General features: G+C 39.0%; 1 protein-coding gene across 6 annotated transcripts in view; it reads left to right on the top strand.

Annotated features, from left to right (window-relative positions):
- The window catches only part of stim2b (stromal interaction molecule 2b), a 47,439-nt gene that overhangs the window by 6,729 nt on the left and 17,793 nt on the right, over window positions 1-22,917 (top strand). For all 6 annotated transcript variants that reach the window (XM_041986008.1, XM_041986011.1, XM_041986009.1 and 3 more), the window contains exon 3: window positions 14,320-14,450. In XM_041986008.1, coding sequence (XP_041841942.1) covers window positions 14,320-14,450 — 131 coding nt within the window. The remainder of the gene's footprint in view (window positions 1-14,319; window positions 14,451-22,917) is intronic.

Here is a 22,917-nt window from a genome sequence, read left to right as displayed (position 1 = left end):
ACCTTATTAACTGGCTGGTAGTTACACTATAATGCTGTCATAAACCTGAATAACTTGACTGAAACAACTCTTGTCACACCTTGTAGGATCTCTAATGCACACCCCCAGGTGTTCGGGATAATTCATTCCCAAGCAGACATCACAGGCAGCCTGTAAGCTGATTCACTTGTGCAGAAAGAGCTTCAGCTGGAGATGTAGGTCACTGTACTCACTGTACAGCGTTTCCTGCTGTGAGTGACTTACAGTAGCCAAGGCTGCCCTTACCCATCTATCCCAGAGTGGGCTATTGTTGTCCCCCCTGCAGCTCATTTTAAGGCGTTGATCCACGAGCTGGCAGTGCACGGGGCCCATTGGCACCGTGAGCCCTTCATGACAGAAGTAATGAGCAGTGTTGTACCAACAGGCAGAGCCATATGTTGTTGGATAAAGACATATGTAAAAACATTGGTTAAAAAGAAATTGGTTTTTGTTCCTTTTTAATTTTTTTTTTAATCTCACTTCCCTCTCTTTTTGGCTTTTCTCTTCATGAAGTAGGGTCAAAAGTCACTCAGCTGAAACTCTTGAGAGTTTTGCACATTTATTGTTTGAAAATTTAGATTTTTTTTATTGGACATGAAGATCTTTGTTTATTGCATCCCTTAAACGGGATCAAATGCAACTTTGGCTAAGCTATAAAAGGCAGACAGGGGTCACAGCCATGTCCTGTTATGAGAGTAGGATCCTGTTGTGATAATACTCGTCACCTTAACACCGGAAGAAGCCAATGTTGTGCCCTTCACTGAGGTCTAAAATTGGCACTGTGTCTTTTGTTGTTGTGCATGTCATTTCCTGTCTAAATAAGTTTATTATGTTTAGTTTTCAAGTTAAAAACTCTTATTTTGCTTGATTAAATCTTTTAGAATTAGTCAGTTACTTCCATGTTGAACTAGATGAAAATTAGACGCCAGTTTCTCACACTTAGTCTGTCAAATACATGCAGTGATCGATATTCCAGTGGAATTAAGGAGTTGGAAATTAGATGTGAGGCCCAGCCACCCTCTGATTTCAGGGACTTTCCCTCTGCAGAGGGCACGTGACATGGTGGCCCGGGCAAGAAGGGCAAGGAGCGGTGTGGATTTCTTTGGTATGCTGTCCCTTCTCGAGTCTGTCTCCACCGACGTTCGTGCTCCGGCCTGCACTCATAACAAAGTCATTTACAAGACGAGGCCAACGGGCAGCAGCCAGGCTCGGATGCAGATCTCGTCAGTGGTGAAAAAACAACTAAAGAAGCTCCTTTCTGCTGTCGCTTCTTTCATCACCTGTTGATTATAAGAAGGTCATAATAAACTCAAAGAACCGCCCCTTTTTTGGTCCGTTCAGGTGTGGTTTCAGGCATCTTAAATGTACTTAATCACAGTTGGATGTGAGTAGTCTTGTAGCAGGCTGAATCTTCCTCTTAGAGGACCTGTTTCTTTCTTTCTTTCCGTTTTACTCCTTGTATGAACATTCTTGTTTTAACAAACTTAAAAGGTTGTTTTCAGTCAGTGAAACAGACTTGTTTTAAAAATAGATTACACAAGCTAGAAATAAACCATGTTTGCCTCCCATCAGTTAATGGTAATTTAATTACCCTAAAAGACTCGAAGTGACCTCTAGATACAGGAAAGGCATGATTGTATGTTGAATTAAGTCTTAATAAGTTTATAAGTAAAAGAAAAACAAACACGAGATTGAAGTATTGAACTTGGGAAGCATTTGATTAAAAATATGCTGTCTTCTTCTGACCAGAACGGTCATAGCTGAGCTGCTTCTGCTTTGTGTTTTTGGATGCAGGGAGTTTATTGACTGGTGTAATTCAAAGTTGTGCCTCTCAGCATTGGGTATTACCCCATATGGGAGAACTCTAATACTTTGTTTTCTTTTGTCTGCATGTAAAATGTATTTTTAGCTTCTGCACAGGCACCCATACTTAGAAGCATCAGGCGAAAAAAAGGAATAGGACAAGCAAGAAGACAAAATCCACTCACAGGATGCTCGCAGAGTACCAGCTACTGTCTGCTGTCAGGTACAATCTTCCAACTGGGACCCCACTGAGCACACAAAGTTTAAAGTCAGCTATTAAAGTTTGAACATGATGTTCTTAATGTTCTATTCCTGCACATACATGTCATTTTAAAGCTTTCTTCTTCAAGGCCTTGTAAGAGTCTGAGCCTGGGATTTTGACAGGGATACACAATCCAAATGTTTGAGCTACCCCTCATTTCTTTAGATTTTTTTCTGTTCTCTGTCAAGATGATTCCACACTGCTTCAATACATGTTGAGGTCCAGGCTCAGGGAAGGCTTCATCAGTTTTTTCAGCTCAGTTTTTGTGTGTTTAAGGCTGGGCGATAGGAACCAAATGTCATATCGCGATATATCGAATCACGATAATATCTCCATATCATTTTTTTTTTATAAAGTAACTAAACAGACTGTTCTACTTTACAGCCTTGAGAGCTAAATGTTTATTAAGTATCAGCAGCATGTGCATTAGAACAAAACAAAATTAATAAAAAATACTTTTCAATGACCATAAAAAAATACAGTTGTGCAAAATGCAAAAAAAATGGGATAGGTGTAACTCAGAACAAGCTATCTCGATATATACAACATTCCCTCATACTATATTATGTGTAATGACCTCTTGATATATTTGAAAATCTCTATATATTGCCCAGCCCTATGTGTAATCTAGCCTTTTCTCCCTATTTCCCTTTTTTAAGAGTGGCTTCTTGACCGCCACTGAGACTATTTCTAATGAGACCTAAACATTAAACGAATCAACCCCCATGTCCAGATGCATCTTTCAGGTCATATATCAGATCTTTGCTGGCCACTATTTCTGAAGAGCATCACTTTTAAATACTGTTAATCTGCTGTAAATAGCTTTTTAGGTCTGCCACATCTTCTTCTGTCCTCCACTTGTCCAGGTTATTTAGATTTTTTGTGGACATGCTGCAGACAATGCTGAGAAAATGACGTTTTCTACTAATGGCTCTTTGAATCAACTTTTTGGTGCAAAAATACTATTTTATATCTGTAAAACAGTTTTGCAGATCCACCTAAATAACAGTGAACAAATGATGCATCTTTGGAACAGGATGCTGATAACAGAGTACCTAAAGATTCTATTTAAAATAGATTCCTTGGTACGTTGTCTGGTATGTGTCACATTAAGTGAGGTGCCTTTTTAATGCCTGAATGGTTCTTGTGTTGAGAAGCTTAAATAGAAAGAAGAAGAAGAAAAAGGATTTTACTTTCCTCTGAAAATGTTTGGGTACAAGGCCTGGACTGAAAGGAGTGGAAAAAAAAGAAGCAGCGAGTTTATAAAGAAAAACTTTGAATGACCTTAAGAAAACCTGCAGAACTACTGATTAAGACCAGATTACAATGAAGTTTGGCTTCTTAAAAACAAAATATGAAGAAATAAGAAGTGGATGAACACTTTTAGCATTGTGTTTAACCACCACTTAATACTTATTACTGATATTTAACAAAACAAACAGAGTGTATGGCATTGAAATCTTTTATTCCATTTAAAACCTTTCATGTTAACTTTATTCTTTGAACCCAACATCTGCTCACAAAGCAGGAAGTAGAAGTTGTAGGAAGTTAATCTTTAAAACGCAGCACTACAATTTCTCCTTCAATTTCTCTCTACTTTCTCTCATTTTGAGTGTTCACAGCTATTGTTTTCTTTTACACACATCTGGTGGTTGATTTTTATTTCTGCTCTCTTACTTGTTGTTTTTGTAACCATTTCAAAATGGATTGCTTCCCAAAATTCCACTGGGAAAGTCTTAATCCTCCGTTTTTCATCCCTCAGGCCTTGCAAAAGATGAGGAACACTTAATCCCAGTAGGAGTCAACCCAGATATGTCTTCTGTACGCCCGTATGGATGAGTTTGACTTAGCATAAGCTATTTTTTGCCCAACACTCAGTCATTATGCAACAAGTACCTTAAATACTGCATTCTTCTCATGCTGTTCATTGTGCTCTCTTAAGTCTAGTGTGGTCTAACCGTCTGCTCTGCCTGTCTCATTTTCTGGAGACATTCAGTCCATTAACCTCAGATCCAGAGGAGCATGTCGAAGCCTGTTAATTAACCGATCGCTTGCCCTCGTCTTGCTTTATCCTCCTCAGGCCAGCCGCGTACATCACATCTCGTGTTCTGGGCTGCTGTTATTGAAGCATTCCTCAGAAGGCACGGAGAGCAGTCTCCTTTTCTGGAAGTTTTCAGATCAGACTTAGTGAGACCTGACACGTTTTGCTCTAGTTGCGCTCTTGCTCCTCTTTATTTGCCCTGCTGTAGCCCAAGCAGAGGATTACTGGTGCCCACTAAGGTGATTTAGTATCTCAGTTCCAGTGGACTAAAGTACTGAAGATACGATTGTATCTGTGTGGTGTATGAACAGTTTTAGATATTCATGTTGTAGCAGTGCAGGTTTTAAGAGTTTACTTTGGGGTAAAACTAATACATCTATGTATAAAAAGAGTGCAGCACAACTGCGGAGCTGCAGTGTATTTTCAGTCAGAAAGTCTCACTTGTTTGTTTGAGTGCATGCACCTGTGTTATTTGCATGATCTATTGTTTGATTCTTTTTTAAATTAAGCAAACTGTAATTCATCTCAGGTTTAGGGTGGGTCAGGTTTAGTTCAGACATGTTGAACAGAAAGCTCATGGCTGTTCTGTTTGCACCATGGTTCTTTCTGCGTAGGTGGCTCCTAAGAAATCTTAATCATATTCGTAAATGAAAGCAGTTATGTCATCTAGTGTGTAACTCTCATTGTGTGTTGCTCTATGTTGTTTTTATTCATTGATGGTTGTGTATGAACAGGCTTCTCTGCCATGCTTGAGTGCAGCAGAATTTCAAAAGCTTGCTTGTGTTTTCTTCGAAGATAAGGACAGCAACTTGCTACTGAGCTTGCAGCTTCGTTCCCTCTTACTGACCAGTTTTAGAAAGCAACATGAACGAGGTCTGTTTTTTAATGTTTGTGGAGTGTCCATTTTACCATCTTGTGAAAGATTAGCACACTTTCTGTATCTTGTTTCCTTAATTACCACTCTTTCTCTCTCCTTCTTTATCCACACTAGCTAGAGGCTGATGATATTTGTGCCATACCAATGGCTGCTGATGAGCTGAAATGGTAGACCCTCCAGAAGCTTTATTTACTCGCCTTTAATACAGACCCATCAGCTTGACTTATGGCACTGCCACATGGACACCACCTACTCTGGATGAGTCTGGTACTAGGACATCAGATTCCTACACCCAAATTATTTGTGTGTTGTCTTCATAGACAGTCAGACATGAGAGATGCCCTCTGTTGGTATTTTATAACAACCTGCTTAGCATGCCATATATTTCCCATATGGCAAGTACATCTGTCCTAAATGTGTGGAAGCTTATAAGAGTTTGGCTCAGCACCAGTGGCGGTAATGAACTGCTGACATCAGTAATGGTGGAGAGAGGATGCACTCTATAGAAGACCTGACACCTGAATTTGCCTTGTTAGATTGGAGCCTTGTTTACATTAGAGTGGAAAGAAAGGTTTTAAAAGTCCCTGCAAGGCTGAAGAGTCCATGAGCAAGCTGACAGTGCTTCACTTGCCGAGTTGTCTGGACAAGTCAAACATCTTTTCTTCTTTCAATCTGTGTGGCGTCCTGCGAGTCGCAAGGAAAGATGCAGCCCCAACAATGCCACTGCTGTTGTAGAGCTTATCTAAACTACCCTACTCAAGCTGCAATAAATGTTATCTAGATTTTCATTTGACCTCGACGTGCACCATAGCTATTTCTTGCAAACAAACCAACCTAATGTTTACATTTGGTACTTCCTGCCAAACTTTGTTTTCATTCCTGAAGCCTAACAATCAGGCTGAATGATTTCTTTTTCATGGATGAACTGCAGTGCAGAAGTTGGATTATTCTGATTGTTTACATCCATTTCTGCAAGCTGGGTTATTCAGGATTTGTACTCGCCTGTGTTTGAAACTTAGAGCATCATATCTGATCACTTTGAACTGCTGATGGTGGGTGATGTGGTTTTCATAGGTTAAGAGGTGGAGGCTGTTGAATTTCACTCTTACTCAGCTTTTTCTATTACTCTTCATTTTCACACTGCAGACATGTAAATATGGCTTTGTAGTGCTTTTATTGACTACGTGTCCGCTAATGACGTTTTAACGACAGAAACTCTTTGAAAGGAAACAGGAAGACACTTGTCTTCCACCTCCTGCCAGTGCTTACGTTGCCATTCAGCAACGTTTAGACACCCAGAATCAGTCTGAATAGGTGTCATATGAGCGTGGGAGGTGGGTTTGCTTCATATGTCTGCTCTGCCAGCAGTCTGGAGAGAAGGCGGCCGTGCGTTTGAGAGCAGGAAATAGCTGAGGACGTTGAGAAAATCTCTCCCAGTTCAGCTCGCCGCAGTCGCACGTCAAACCCATCATAATCCTGCTGTCTTAATTCCACATCGCCTCGCCCGCTCCCACCTCCAGGGATACTCTTACACTGAAGCTGGCTCCTCATCCAGAGTTGAGTTTGAAGTTATGCAGGGTCTGAATGTAAGGGGTTTAGAGGGGAGGGGGTAGGCGTGATGTCTGCTGCATCGCTACACTTGTATCAACATGATGGACATTTGTCACAGAGATCAGGTTCAGGAAGACCCAGTAAACACATTAATTACCTCACACTTTTTCCTGTTTTCAGCCTTTTGTGAAAAAAGAGAGAAAAGGAGCCTGTTAATTACATGCTTATAGCATACAAAAAAAACCCAAAACATTTTCAAGTGTGAGGATTTACTTTCAAGGAAGGAGCTGACAGCTCAACGCTTTTATTACAGATTCTTTTGAAGCCAACCTGCTGCCCTCTCTGACAGCTTGCACGCATCTGGGAGCCGAAACAAAGTGAATGACTTTTTATAGCGTTTTACAACCGCTTTCCTTCTTGTGTGCACGTCTTGTTTGTGTGTGTATACTCAATATCCGGGTGTGTTTCAGCAAGGGAGACCTCTGCCATTGTTTAGCTTTCACGTACTGACAACTGGGAGCGTGATGAGCTAAAAATATTCTAGTGCTTTCCAAATTTGTCATCTCCCAGGTCCGGCTGTTTTTAAATTCAGTGTGTGCACCCCTGGAATGCTTGACATTTGTTATAATTTAGATGATTTTGGCTTACTGCTTATGAAAACCTCAAAATCAAAACCTCTTAGGCGGTGGTCACTGGAGGAGAAGGAGTTGTAGGAACCATAATGGCAGGACAAACCCCTGCATGGGATGTACCACTGACAGATAGCTGAAGTGGGGGATATGAACAAGTCCTACCAATGGCTAGAGAGGCCTGGACATAAGGACAGCACAGTAGTCATGACAGAACAGAAGCAAGCCTTGAGCACCAGAGCAGTCGAGGTCCAGATCTACCACATCAGGCAAGACCTCAGGTGCAGGCTGTGCAAAGAGGCCCCTGAAACAATCCAGCACCTCACAGCAGGGTGCAAGATACTGGCAGGCAAAGAATACATAGAACACAAGAAACTGGAGAAATACCAAGGACTCAAGGAAGAGCTGGAGAAAGCCTGGAAGGTGAAGGCAACAGTAGTACCAGTGGTTATCTTAAAACTGGGGGTCGTGTCTCCCACACTGGAAAAGTGGCTCCATCAGATACTTGGTGAAACATTAGACATCTCCATCCAGAAGAATGCAGTCCTAGAACAGCAAAGATACAGAGCAGGGCCTTCAAACTCCCAGGTATCTGAGAGGACCCGAGCTTGAGATGAACCGCCATCATTTCTACCCAGGGGAGATGGGAGAGTGGGTGAGAGAAGAGTTGTACACTTCTGAAGGAAAGGCTGAGCACAGCTGGTGGCAGATTTAATTTAAATATCATCTAGGAATGACAGCTTTTTTTCTTTGCTTTATCTAGGAATAATCTTCTAAGCTTCAGGAGCCCTTCATCAACTGATGAAGGGCTCCTCACAGAGCAGAATTAGGCCACTAGAACCGTGCTGTATGGAAAGAAGCGACAACAAATGAATCAACATCATAGAAAATACACTGCTGTCACTTCTCGCAGTGGGATATGCAGTTGTGTGTGTATTCTTGTTAAAGTCTGAAGTAGCTTTGTGTCTCTTTAAATAACCAAACTACCAAATAGATATGCGTGCTACTAATGCAAATAGCAGACTATGTAAACTTCCCTGGCGAACTAAGCAAATTCATTATATAACTTGTTGTCAAGTATCAGGTGCTTTTTTTTTGCTTAACATATCAAATCTGTTTAAATAAGACTGATCTGAAAGACCTTTTTTGTGCTCATAAATATTTTTAGTTTCTTCATGTTTGGGGGGAGAAGTGGGGGTGTTATGCGGTTGCTTTGTTACTGTGTTTCAGTGTATAGTGTTCACAGGAATTACATGCTTGATTTGTGCAGCTGTGGTTAAACAGGCCAGCTATTGATTGGTGTGCACCATGTTGTTATGTCAGCAAGCAACTTGTGATTTTATAATTGCGACCATAAAGTCAAAACAAAAGTTTTGGCCTGTGCTGCCCCTGCGTCATATCAGGAGGTTGGTTCACTTTCAAACAGCCCAAATTATCTATTTAGACAAGAACAAGCGACCACAGTGTTGTCTTAACTCTGGCTTAGGCCAGTGCTGATTCCTTCATTTGACACATTCATCCCTCCTCCGTCTTCTCCGGTCCAAACTTAGCCCAGGCGGACGTCCAATCAAATGCCTTCTTCTGCTTCTTCTTTATATTGCCAAGTGGCAATCCTATAACGTGTCAAGAGTGCAGCAAACAGATCCTACATTTAAAAAAAATAAAAAAAAAACATGTACCATGACATTTGCAGCTTTATTTATTTATTTTTTCTAGCTAAATTACTAAGAAAACCTTCCTAAATCCTTAGATTCAACCTCCAAGTAAAGTATTAAGCATGTAAAAGTTGTTAAAATTACATTTCAAGAGGTTTTAAACATGAAAATTTCTCCTTCATAGCGTATAAGGGCTTAAGCTAAATTTTAACCTTCAGCATCAGATCTGTGCAGAGCCTGTAGGAGAGTCTAAGTAAGTGACCTACACCCGTGGGAGCGTTTTTGCTTCTGCGATATGTGTGTGTGAGTTTGCAGTTAAGCGCAGAGGATTTGAGCAAACCTTTACATGGCAGAGATTTTAAAACAGGAAAAACAGCTGTGTGCAAAATACTGGGAATTGCGTAAGCATTATTAGAAATAACCAGATTCACTTGCAGCCTGTCTGATTTTAAATGTTGGCTCCAAGGGGGCATTGTATGTGAGCAAAGCTGTGTATGCATACGAAAAGTGCCAGTCATAGTTAAATTGGCAGAAGGACAAAAATGAACTTTTTTTGTGGATGAACCATCAACACAAGAAAAAAAAAAGAAAAAAAAAATCTAATTCTCAAGTGTGTTTAAAAAAAAATAATAATTTGCACAACTGGTGGCATCGTCATCCTTTCTTTTGTTCCTTTATCATTCTTTCTAACTGGCTTAGCCTCATGTTTGTATTGCAAAATCCTGCTTTTATTTTCCTTTCAGCTCAAATAGTTCCTCCCATTTCGTAGAAAGGAGCATTTCTCATTTGTGGCCAGTTGCCTAACTGAATTCCAGCCATGAATGACATATCAGTTGACTGTATTCCTTTTAGTGCTTTTAGGGAAACATGCTTCTGGTTCTGGCTCCGGGTCTCAGAACCTTGGTTCTTTTAGGAGAACCGGCCCACGTTTACACCAGTTTAACCGGAACCAAAGTGGGAAGGCTTTACTCCGCAGAAGTAAACACAAACAGTTTGGAGAGTTGGTCATGAAAGTTGATGGTTGAGTTGTCAGGCTCCATTTTAACCTCTGGTTTTCACAAATAAATAATATATTCAGACAACTGAGCAAATTTCCTAAATATCAGCTAACTTGACTGCAGTTGTTTCTCTCGCACGGCGGGTTGTCTGTTGAGGTATTGAAATATTCTGTTCTGCTGCCATCTTTGGTAGAAACAGCCTTCAAACTAATGTATACACAATTTCCTCCAGGATTAATAATTTTTTTGATTCTGATGATAAACATGTCGTTACTTGTTTGGAGTCTGAAGTCACAAAACCAAACCAGTTCCAAATAACTGATAACACTTTAAAGCCTTTTGGGGAATGAGCTCTTGCTTGCTAGCTGCCATGTTTTCTTTGGTTGCTTCCCAAACTGGGGAGCCTAGAGTTATGAAAAGGGGGGATGAGAGTTGGTAGTGCATGTTAGAGAAAAAGGGGAGAAAAAAAAATCAAATTTTCATAAAAACAAATTGTCAAAAGCCCAGTTTTAACTTGTAAAGTGATTCTAGTTTTTATTTAAGCTTGACGAACTGAGATTATTTGTACAAATAATATATTATTTTCTAAAGAGGAGACCCAGAGGCTTTGAATCTTTGAAGATTTGTGCTCTGCCACGACGATATACTTTAAAAATCTGTATTTAAATACTTTGTTTTCAGTACGTGTCATTCCATTTAATTATATTACAGTTCTCATCTAAGATTACAAGCACTGGCACTGGGGCAGTAGCACGTTAACATAAGCATTAGCAACTACATTAGCACGATGTCAGACAGATTGAGCCAATGGATGCAATCTATATTGGTTCAAAATCTGTGACAACTACAAATCATAAATCAAGACTTCAGCAAAGTTGTGAATGCTGAACAAGTATAACATTAAGATCCCAACTGTGGTCAGTTGTCAAGCTATCCTGGAGGCCTGTTTTCTTGCATCCCACTGACTTACCAGAGCTTAAAAACCCCAAACTGTTTCTTTTTTTTTTTTTTTTTTTTTGGTAGGGCTAAGCAATATAAACTAAATTTTATGTTTCAATTTTTTAACCTCAATCACAATATATAATATATATCTCTATTATTATTTGTTTGTCAAGTAACAAAAGAAACTAATTTAATTTATAGCCTTGAGTGCTAAATGGTCTTTAATTAAGGATCAGCAGCATGTGCATTAAAACAGTTATATTAAATTGAATGCTCTTAAAACAAACTAGGGATGCACCGATATGAAAATTTTGGCCGATACCGATATCCGATATTAATATTGTTGTTATGGCCGATAACCGATATTTACAGATGTCGATATATATATTTTGTTTTAAAAGGTTTAAGATGATCAAATTCTGTACAAAGTGAAAATAAGGCAAACATTAGGGGTGTTAGCTTCCCACCATTGTTTGTGAAGTTCTGGATGGCAGTTTTTCAGATGACATATCAAATTTGTGGTGCTGAACGAGTTCACACGGCATCCTCCTCACATTACTTCGACTTTGCAGATATTGCATACTGCTTTTCGAGTACCTTCTTTCTACACTGTAAAAATGACTACACAGCTGAAATTGCTTCTTGCTGCAGTTACATCCCACAATGTAGTGCCGATATTAATGCCGATATATCGTGCATCCCTAAAACAAACTGAATGGAAAATACTTCAATGACCATAAAAAAAAAACAGATGTGCAAAATGCAAAAAGAAAAGATAGTTTTAACTCAAAACAAGCTGGATATAAACGATATTACCTCATTCTATATGCTGTGTGAAAAAGTCTTGATATATTTTATAATATCGATAATTTGCCCAACCCTAGTTTTTGGGAAAACTTTTTTCACCCTCTTTTCAATCATGGAAGAAGATAAAATAAGAAAAAAAAGTTTTTTGTATACAAGTGAAGTAATTTTCCGAGTCTAAATGTTTGCCTTTATTGCATCTAAAGAAATGGGGCTATTATTTGACAAAGAATGGCATTCTGGTGGCTTTCGATCATACTTGCAGGCAAACTAAAAGGCTGCTTGTAGCAACAGGAACAACAGGCCTGTTACATTTGTTTGGATGTGTGTTGTTTAGTGCTGATGTATTGACCTTGGCTGCTGTATGGCTGTTTGTGTGGTCTGAGACCAACAGGAAGCATCATTATTTGTCTGCTTTGGACAAAGGTCTTGCTATGAATCAATAGTTATTTAAAAAAAGTTTTATGTAACATCTTTAAGAATGTGGCAGATATGGTTTTCTGAACAGGAGACGCTGTTTCTGTTTTTTTTTTTTTTTCCCCCCTTCCCCTAACATGGCTTTGCATGTCTGTCTGTATGCCTGTGTGTGTGTGTGCATGTGTGTGTGTGTGTGTGCTATGTGGCTCTGCTGAGACAGTTTGGCTGCTTTCCAGCTGAAACTGTCCATCTCTTGGAAGGCTGAAAGTAATGGGCTCATTTCCCCAGTGGTGACGAAAGGGGCGCTGAATGAAAACAAGGGGGTGGTTGTCGGGGGACGCTGCAGTAATGAAAACAGCACACAACAGAGTCCAGCAGGGACGGCAGTTTGTCTGCGTGCTGCCGTCTAAAGATGAAGCAGGTTCATACACATCGTCAGCAAAACATTTGGCACAACTGTGATGTTAGCTCAAGGTTAACAGGCTCATTAAATTTCAACTTATGATCACTGATGTCACACAAAATCTGCAATAACACTTGTTGATGAGCATTTTACAGTAAATATGTGATAGTATTTGTTTTAGATGACATGCATTAGAACGTTTGATCTCCATTTTCGTGCTACAAATCTCTAAGTTACAGTCCTCTCCTTTTGTCATTTGCTTTTTTGTGTGTGTACAGGTGGATCAGAATGATCACATAAAATGCTTGATGTCAACTTAAGTAATTGTAATTAGGCAATCTTGTAATAAACGTGAAAGCCCTGTCCTCATTTAAAGTTCTTTAAGCACAAATCCAATATCTGAAGATTAAATTTAGCCTAGATGACAGAAGGAAGCTGTCCTATAAGGACTCAGGACTTGGGTTCAGCTGCAGGTCTTCATCAGTGATGTATACTTATAATGTTATTGTATGAACGGAAGCCCTCTGGTTGTATAATTAACTTGTAAATGCATGACGCAGTGTGTTTGTTTAGTGACTATAATGATAAAAGCATTTATTCTGTGTGTTTAGAGCAGAGTTTCAAAACATCAAACATGAAAACGGTGTGTATTCAAACAAATAATTGAAAGGTTGGTGGAGCTATGTTTGCATAGACTTACCTGGCTGTAGTTGGGGAGAAAGCTAGTCCTTACCTCCCTTTTGAGGAGGACAAATATTATGATTTCTGTCACATGGGAAGCAGGTGGGAGGCAGGTAGGAGAACTTAACTGAGACTTTATGATGACAGAGACACTGAACACTGCCTCCCAAGCTAAACAGAGGCAAAAACAAGGGATTATCTAATGCAGAACAAAGGAAAACCTGAATCATAAATACTAAGAAGCTAACAATTACTGAGAAGCAGGTTTAACATACAGAAACTGAGAATCCGGTGTGACAAGTGAAGCAGAAAGCGAGCTTAACTGAATACACTATAGACCGGCAAAGGAAATAAATAAAAAGACTAAGAGGAAATCTAACATGAACAAAACCAAAAGTGGAACCAAAACACAAAAATCATGACAATTTATTTGTTCATAAAATACAACAAGACATTTATAGAGCCCTTTTCATACCAAAGGCAACCCAATATGTTCTACATGATTAAAAGAAATACACAAGAAAATATAGGAAATTAGTGGTCATAATATTTTGTTTGATCATTTATTATAGTTAATGTATTAAACCACATTTAAATACTTTTTATTTTAGCAGTATCTCCTTTTCACAATACCACAAAATCTACATTTTATGTGTACCACTGCAACATTGCAGTGAAAGCCCTTTTAAAAGCTGCAGCTACGAAGATTGCCAACCTTTTTTATGCTAAAAGACCCATTCCACTGCATAAAACATTTTTGCTTTTCATTTAGGCTCAATGGGATTTTTCCTCTAACACATTATTTTAGTACGACAGAAATTGTGTCACCGAAGTTTGTTTTCTGTGACTGTCAACATTTCGTGGCAGGTGGCATGTTTGCATGGCAGGTGGAAGATTTTCAATGAGTCACAAAGCAGCAGGTCCTTGAAGTCCAGGATGTATTGAGTTGAATTTGTTTTGAAAAGGTCACATGCTTATTGAGGCTTTTTTTTCAGTAGGTGTTGTGCATTTCAAAGTTCTGCAAGGGCGACACTGGCACTGCACTGCCTGGTTTGTGGTCCAGGCTTTCCCCTGTTTTTACATAATGGCATCAGCACATAATAAATTTGCATATTACCTGCCTGGAGGCCACTAGACCTCCTGGGAGAGCTAAAAGAGTGTTAAATACAGAAAGTGACAAAGTCTGACCTATAAGAATTGGACATGTAACCTGACCTAATTTTTTTTTTATCTTTTAGACCCCTGTCTTATAGTGATGCCGCCATGCGTGGGTGAGGCCGACCGCTTCAGTTTGGAGGCGCTGCGGCATATCCACAAACAGCTGGATGACGACAACGATGGGGGGATAGAGGTCAACGAGAGCGTGGAGGTGAGCGCTGTGGTTGTACATTTATCATTTAGTGTATTCAGCTGACGCTGACACAGGATGTTACCTGGGGAAACTAACTGAAGCAGATAAGTTAAAATGTTACCAGAGACCAAACATGTGGCCAAGTTTACAGCCTGTTCCAAGTAAAAATGTTAGACCCATTATGATAACATTTGAGGTCCATTTTTACACCAAACTGGAATGTGTAACACTTTGTTGACTTAGGCCAGAAATAAACATGCTTTTTATGTTGTCATAGTGGCTTTGCTTATTTTGTTTGCTTGAAGCATCATTTGTGCATGTCCTCAGAAATTAACGCTGTGTGTCTGCAAGCTGCAATATGCAAGTAACTACTGTAGGGCAGTGTTGGAACAAGCTGACTGGAAGTAAGGTAAAAGGATTGACAGCAGAAAAATGGGGCAGGCCTGTTTGAAAGCCCTACATACCATCTAAGATACTGCTGTTGCTTTTGTTTTCCTGCCGCATATCAAAATTAATTAAATACCTACCTCTTCTATTCTTGCCATATTCATAGTTATGTTTACACCTTACAAGTCTTGTCCAGCTGAGTTCTCTAATGCGCCCCCTAGTGGAATCTTCTGGTAACAAACGTAGTACAGATAATAATGACCAAACATTACACAAATATTATTTTGTTTACATTTTGTTGTGTCTTATTAAATGACATATAGACCTTCGCTTCATGCTGCACACAAAGTTGCGTCTTCTTGTGCATGCACCGACTGTAAATCACATGCAGCAGAGGATCCTGCCATCACTGGTGCTCTTGATGCCAGTGTGGTGCATAAATATTAAGTTAAATGTTGAGAAAAAACCCTACTCTCAGTGTGTGGTTGCAAGTTTCTCTGTATTGTGAATATTTGACCATGTTAGCTTTGGCACTGCGGTGCCATAAATGTTTGAAGTGTTGACACGGAGACAGTTTCTCATCATCTCTGAAGGGGAACGACCACACACGGCACGAGTAAATATTTAGTGTACAATGCTAACAGTGAGTTACAGCGGGTGGCAGTGGGTCAGACTAAAAGTGAAATCATTTTAATATTTAGGAGTTAGTCATCAGAGAAGACAGCCAAGTCAGCATTCCTAGCATTGTGACAAAGCATCTCACATACACACGCACACTGATCATTATTTACATTACCAGACATTACTGTGTCATTAAAAGCTGAAGATGTTTACTTATGATTAATAGTTTTGTCTTTAAAAGATGTGTATGAATGAGGTTTGGTGCCTTTGTGATCTAACAGTATCACTGTGAAGATGTTTGGGGAATCTATTCTTTCTCTCCTGCAGATTAAGCAACTCAAGGGGTGTTCATAACACCGCTGCTGCCATGTGTGTTGGTAGCGAAGGCACGGGTTTTATGTGAGGGACTAGAAGGGTATGACTGACATCTGAGAGCACTCTAACCCCCCGTGACCTGTGTGTCTCTTGCTAATAATCGACTCGGGCCCGTGGTCACATTTTCTAGTTTGTGTGTATGTGTTGGCACGGAAGCGCTGGTGTGAGAGATGGTTATACCCTGCAGCTCTCCGGTGGCGTCTGAGTTAAGGGCTTGATGCTGTGTAAGTCCTGACTGAAGAACCTTAAGGGTTTCAGGGCCAGACCTGGACCCCTGCCCACATTAAAGGGATGCGTGTCTGGACATGCACCGGCGATGCCTGCGTGTGAAATATAGGAGTAATGTACAAATTTCCCCCTTGCTTGTTTTCACCTGTTATCTTTGTAAGGAGCAGTGAGCTGTGTGTCTCTCCTTCCTGCAGAAACCTGGATTTGTTTTTATGTGTTCTTCATTATCAAGGATTTTCAACATCTTCTCTGACCTCTGTTGGAAGTTTGAGCACGGCTTCCTAACATGGTTGATGCTCATTTCATCAAATTAGTTAAGTTTATTAGTGACTCCCTGAAAGGAGGACATTGTCATGAAAGCAGGAGATCGTGATCGAAGAGAAGGTCCCTGAAAGTAACCATGGTTAAAAAAAAAAACTAAGAAAAATAACAACCTGTAACCAGAAAGCCTTAGAGCAGTTGTAATTCTTTCAGGTTTAATAGAAAAGAATAAATTTATTTAACAGAAACTGATTAGATGGTGAGATCAGTAAGATAAACAAAAGATAGAGAAGCAGATTCCCAGTAGGCTGTTAAATTCTGAAACTAAAGCTGATTAACTGATCTAATGAAATCTAATGAGTTAATACCTCAGCAGTTACTTTAATCTCCTAAAATATCTGATACTCTATATCATATCTGGGAAGATGCTGATCAGCAATGTTATTTTAGTCCTGTGTTTTGCAAAGTTGTTCCCTCCACTGGCCATAAAGTCTTTTTTGGAAAGGATAAAAGTTTTGCAAAAATTTATCAAAGGAAAATATTTCTATTCTATCTATAGTATGCCTTCTACGGAGGGCGTAACAACACATCAGTCTACATCCATACATTAATTCAGTGATCAGTTATCGGGTTGCATTCATTCAAAATGAAAATATCAAGCATTCATCCAGTAGAAGTGTTCAAGAAAGAACATGTCGAATTGTTTAGATTAGCTTTTTTCTAACTATAAAAACTTCCCATTTAATTTTGAAGGTTAATTCTGATATCCAAAAAGTGACTGTACGGTCTTAGTTAAGTAAATTCTATAATTGAGACTCTAAATAGTAGTAGGGTGTACACTATTTTCTGCTTTATGCTGTTACGACCCAGTGCAGGGGTATGATGGACGTAACTAAAGAATGAGAATTGTGGACAGATGTAAAACCGGGAGATAACAGAATTTATTGATACAAGTGGGAATGAGGATAAATACAAGGACAAAGGTGGCGAATCAAGTGCTGGGGTTAGCGAAGCTGCTTAAATCATAAAATCAATATAAGAACTATTTTCTAAAGTTAACACAAAACAAGCCAGTAAAAACAAAGCTGATAACCAAAAAAAAAGTGAACAAAAACTGGCCAAGTAATCTATATAGTAACAAAAGGTGAAGCAGCTCAAATTCCTAAATTTTAACCAAAAGAGTTATTATAAACCACTACAATCCTAACTAGCCCAACACATTCTAATTTTACCACTAAACTAACAAAATATAACTAAGGGAGAAGCCAAAAGGGCTTTAAGACTTATCACAAAAGAAAAACAAGACTATCTGTCAATAAACCACAAAAGGAGAACACAAAAGCCCAAACAGTTTTAACACTGTGGGAGATCTACACTAAACTATATTTCTCTATTTCACAAAACCACCAAACAAAGCACATGCTCATAACCAAAGCTGTCAGACCAACGGCAGACTGTCCAGACTCCACAGCTGCAGATGGCTTTTATTTCCTTATCAGGTGACTGTAGGGATGATGATTGGCCTGGCAATTATCCAATCAGCTCGATGAAGGCAGAGGCGTGGCGTATGGAGCCAATCCTTAGTAGGCAGGAATCAAGGTGTGTAGAGCATGACCAGTCTCAGATGAGTGGCGTCACACAGGCATTTCCATGCAAAATGAGAGGGCAGTTAGTGAAATGACAGGCAGCCGTAACATATGCATACAAATAAAAAAAAAAATTCAGTAATTTCTTTTACATCGTGAACATTTAAAGCTCAGTATAAGTAGCCCAGTCTATTTTTGTCAGAAGGACAGATTATTTTAATTTAAGGGTACATTTACACCAGCCCTTTTTGATACACATCCTAGTCCATTCTTTTCCAGAGAAAAGTGTCTGGATATTGGGCTTATCTGGTCAGAGATGTGCCTTTTATAAAGTAGAAAATGACACCTTAAATTCTAATCTAAGCCATCCAGGAAGCAACGTAGTGTTAATGGTAAGAGTAGGGTTTGTGATTCCATCCTTACTTCTGGGATGGAGAGTAAATAAACTGTCAGGTCAGACACTTCCTGGCAGTGACGCAGTAATAAGGTGGGGTCAGGGGATGTCAGCCTGCATCTGGCCTTCGGGTGACAAGACCTCATCACCCCTGTTGCCCCTGTGTCACCAGACTGAAACCTTCAACGTCAAACAAATAACTCTGTCGTACTTCCTGCTTCCTGTAGTCGAGAATTTGAGAGAATGACTGACATGAGGAGTTGGTGGTATTTGTGGTTATTGATGAAAAGCATTTCAGACATTCTTATGCTGATAGAAAAGATAATAGAAACTGTTGATAGTAGCTCTTCTCATATTATATGATATTGATTTAAGGTTCCTAACTGGCTTTGACAAGACTTTACCAACAGGGTCATCTGGTTGCCTTTTCTTGGCTAACTGGTTTGATAGAAAATCAGTGTGAGTGGTTCAATCGTCTACAAAGCAATTAGGCATCCAGAGGCAATAAACCCCAAAACAAAACAAAAAAATCTCACTAAACACACCAACTATTTGTTAGATTTATCATTTCTGATCAGTATGCTGGTGATGAAAACAAATAAAAAGTTCAATAGAGATAAAGATTTTTATCCAATCAGCTATCAGGTGTCCCTGTCCAGCTAATACTCATGACCAGAAATGGCCATTTTGTCATTCTGATAGCCAAAAGCCAATCTCAATGCCTCAAAACAACAAGTCACAAATAAATACCAACAGGAAACTGATTTTTTTTTTTGTTTTGTTTTACTGGTGATTGTGGAAAACAAGCAGTACGTCAGCTTTAACTTCTGAGACACAAAGAATGAGGAGAATAAATGTCCAATAAAAGCAACAAGGCTAATTGTTTAACCTCATGATACCTCAAGCCCCTCTATTCATATGACTCTGGTTCACGCTTTCAGTTAATTGTCCATATATATTCATTTTAAGTGAACAGAGGCATGGGTAATAAGCTTCTCATGAGTTTCAGTAGAAAAAAAGAGCTAGCAAGGCAAAGACAGTACTTTTGCTTTGTCTTAGCTGAAGGAATCCTCAGAGGTGCTGTTTATATGCTTTGTATGAGAGTCTAGTGACCTGAGCATCCTCCTTTTATTCAGGCATTTTGTCTGTAAACTTGGTTGTTTTGACAGTTGCTTTGGAGTGTTTAAGCACCGAGAGCAAACGAGGGAGTGTCAGGGAAATGAGCATCACCAATATCTCAGTTATCAGTCGGGATGTGGAGCAATAAAAGCCTCTGCATCCTTTTGAAATGCATATTTAGATGAACACAAACGGCTCTGGGAAAGCTAAATGAAACATTTTTGTCAGAATCACTTGGCATGATGAGGGTAACGCAGTGGGCATTATTATACGCTGTCACAGTGATATGATGTTAAAAGGTGTGTGAATATAAGTGTATTTATGATTTTGTGTCAGAATTATCCCAGAGAGGGCTTTTTTTTCTACCCATAAAGCCAATCTTAGATCAAACTGTTAAAGCTTTCTCCCCTCCCTGTCTCTTCAACCTAAATATATTCTAATCAGAAACTCAACCCTCTACAATATGCAAAGATAGTTTCAGTGCAATCGGACAGCATCTGACTTTTCAACTGTTATTTATTTTAAGAAATTTGCCCACTTTAACATGGTCCAACACAGTAATTTAGATTCTGGGGCGTTCTCAGGGGTTTTGAATGATGTTTGGGGGTCAGTTGCTGAGCGAAGTCACTGGGGACGGCAGGTGCATGTCTCCGCCTCGGGGTTGCAGAGCTGCCCGTCTGCCAAGAAGATGTTCGACTGGATCGTGTTGCATCACTTGAATTGCATGTACTCAAATCATGTCAAAGCAAGAGGCAATGGTCCTGCTGCTGCTGCATGCCACTTTATTAGTTCTTGACAAGTCATTCATAACATCTTAGTGAAAAACATTAGCCTACATGTACATAAGACGTGCTTTATATACATTACTTGTTACTCATGACTGATGTGAAGAGAGGGAAACTAGAGGAGCTGCAAAGAGGATCTAAGATATGGTTTATTTATTAAAAGAAGGTTCTTGAAAGTATTTGACTTGCATGGGAATGCTCTAAAGCACCATTCCTCAAATGGGGGGCACCCATTGCCCTTGGGGTACGTAGGAAAATTAATAACATTAATCAGACTTTAGTTTGTATTATACTGTAAGGTGAGTTAGTTTAAGTGGTCTGGATTACTACACATTTGTGGAAATGTACAGGTATGTACATTTCAAGTACTACACTATAATATGAAATACTATATTTTTTAGTTCTACACACGTGTTATTAAATGTTTTGTGAGTTTGTTGATCCATTGTGATTTGTAGGCTGTAACATGTGTATGAGGTGGGTTTCTTTTAGGACAGTAAATAATGCAGATATAAGAATTTAAGAAGCATATCACAGCTGCTCATTGTGATCCACAAGCCTACAATTTATTATAGTTAATACATTTAAACAACTTTTTAAGAAATGTTATAAAGATGGTTGTAATTTAGTAATAACTGAGGAAGATGACTGTGGTTGCTCCTCTTGGTACCTGAGAGGCGAGACAGGGAGGACCATCTGACTGCCACATTAAGGGAGCTGCAGTAAAGGAGATGGAAGGTAATAAAAGCCTGGAAAGATGTCTCCAAAAGAAAGAGGTTTCATTTTTGCTATTGAACTTGTTGGAAATTTAGAAAGAATAGTTCCTCTATTGCTTAAGAGGACGACTTAATAAAATCATGTCAAAATCAATCCTCTATCACATGGTGTTGCCCTCATGCAACAAACCACATATCTGGTCCTCACACTGCCCCTTTTACTGTTTTTTGAAGAGGTAAAAAGTTTTAAATATCACCAGATGCGACTCCGTTCAATTAAAAGCAGGATTGAATTGCATGTGTTCTTTTATATGGGAGTGGAGCAGAGCCACATGATGCACCCCACTACAATATGGCAAGATACACATCACTTTATATTTGTGGTAAATTTGAATAAAATATATCCTCGTGTTCATGAACATGTAAAGAAGTGTTTTGATCATTTTAAGACTTATTTTGTCATTACCTGTATATTAAAACTGTAGTTTTTTGTTAGTTGCCCCAGGGCAACACTGTGCAGTTTGGGCCCTTTTCTTCAGACATCATTTTACAGTGTGGTTATGCACTTAGTTGCAAAATAATGACCACAGTGAAATTTGTATCTTTACCACTGACAAACACTTACAGGAGATGAATGCAAAACCATTGTAGAAGCAGAAAGTTTGTGATTGAGTAGATAGACAGAGAATTTATTATTGATTGTATTGTCAATCATAGCTGCATCCTAATTTTGCCTTTTTTTTATGTTTTTGCACAGCTTTAGAAATTTGTGGTATGTTTTCACAACGAGCAACCAGTAGGGGGACTATAGGGACTAAATTGATTGGATGTAAGATTGGATGGAGGATGAAAAACTAAAAAGAAATGATGTGTTGGTTTAGGGGTCTTAAATACCAACGTTGATAGTCTGCTGTCTTTTTTTTTTTTGCATTATGGCAAAATAAACCAAACACTAACCTCTTTATGTTTAAGTTTCTTTTACATCTTTTAAATTCAGCAGCTTCATCCTGTCTTAATTTGATAATGTGCCCTCTGGTAAAATACTCTGATAATAAACATAATACACAATTAGGTATGGTAAGTTTGCTCAGGACAGAGGTAGTTGGCTACATGGCTGCAAGGTTAAAAAGCAAGAAGTTATTGGTCTTTGACTCTTTCCTTTAGACAGTGAGTCGTACAAAGGTGCTACCTTTAAATGTACCTCTGTTGACAAGTATTGTACCTCTGGGGGGCATCTTGTACCCTATTTGAGCAATGCTCGTCTTTGTAAAGTATAAACTGAAAGGGTAAAAATAATTGTACACTGTTGAGAGTACAACAGCAGTTCCTTTGAGGGTACCACCCCAACGCCGATCCTTTTTCTTACTTTATTTTCTGAATGTGTGGAGAGTGGATCCTTACATCTGGTCTGAAACACAGTTAAGAGATGAAGGGTCAAGTGTAAGTCAGAGCAATAAAGTGTGTGGGGTTTGTATTTGTTTAAGTGTATGTAAGTGGATGAAAAGGGCTTTAGTACATGTTCAGAAGCCCCCTTCCTATTTTCTTTTTTTAAAGTAAATGTCCACATGATGAGGAGAATGTGTTTATTTTATGTTTAATACGTTGGAACCATTTATGAGTTATTTTTGTCAAAACTTGTTTTCTAATGAATAAATTTTAGTTTGACTAAGCTCCCACAAAATGTGGTGAAATATTGCCATAGAGGTTATATAGTTCATGATCTTGTAAAGTAACAAGCTTCAATGAACCAATTAAGACACAGAGAGTGATGGTTTTACAGGTCAGACTGCTCAGATAAACCATCTTTGCTCCCAGGTGCTTGTGTCTTAATAAATCAGAGCTAAATGCCCCTTGCCTTTTGTCTCAAATCCATGACATATTAATAACAATTAATCAAAATCACTGTACTCTGTCTTTAGTTTCACATTACTAGCTGCTTTCATTAATGTGGAGGCATGTTGCTGAGTAAAGTTATCATCACATACAGCTGCGATGGAAGACGAGCAGTGGGTG

This window comes from Melanotaenia boesemani, chromosome 5 (genome assembly GCF_017639745.1).
Source record: "Melanotaenia boesemani isolate fMelBoe1 chromosome 5, fMelBoe1.pri, whole genome shotgun sequence".
Taxonomy (NCBI): domain Eukaryota; kingdom Metazoa; phylum Chordata; class Actinopteri; order Atheriniformes; family Melanotaeniidae; genus Melanotaenia; species Melanotaenia boesemani.
Note: the sequence above shows the minus strand (reverse complement) of the source record. Positions and strands in the feature narration are given on the sequence as shown.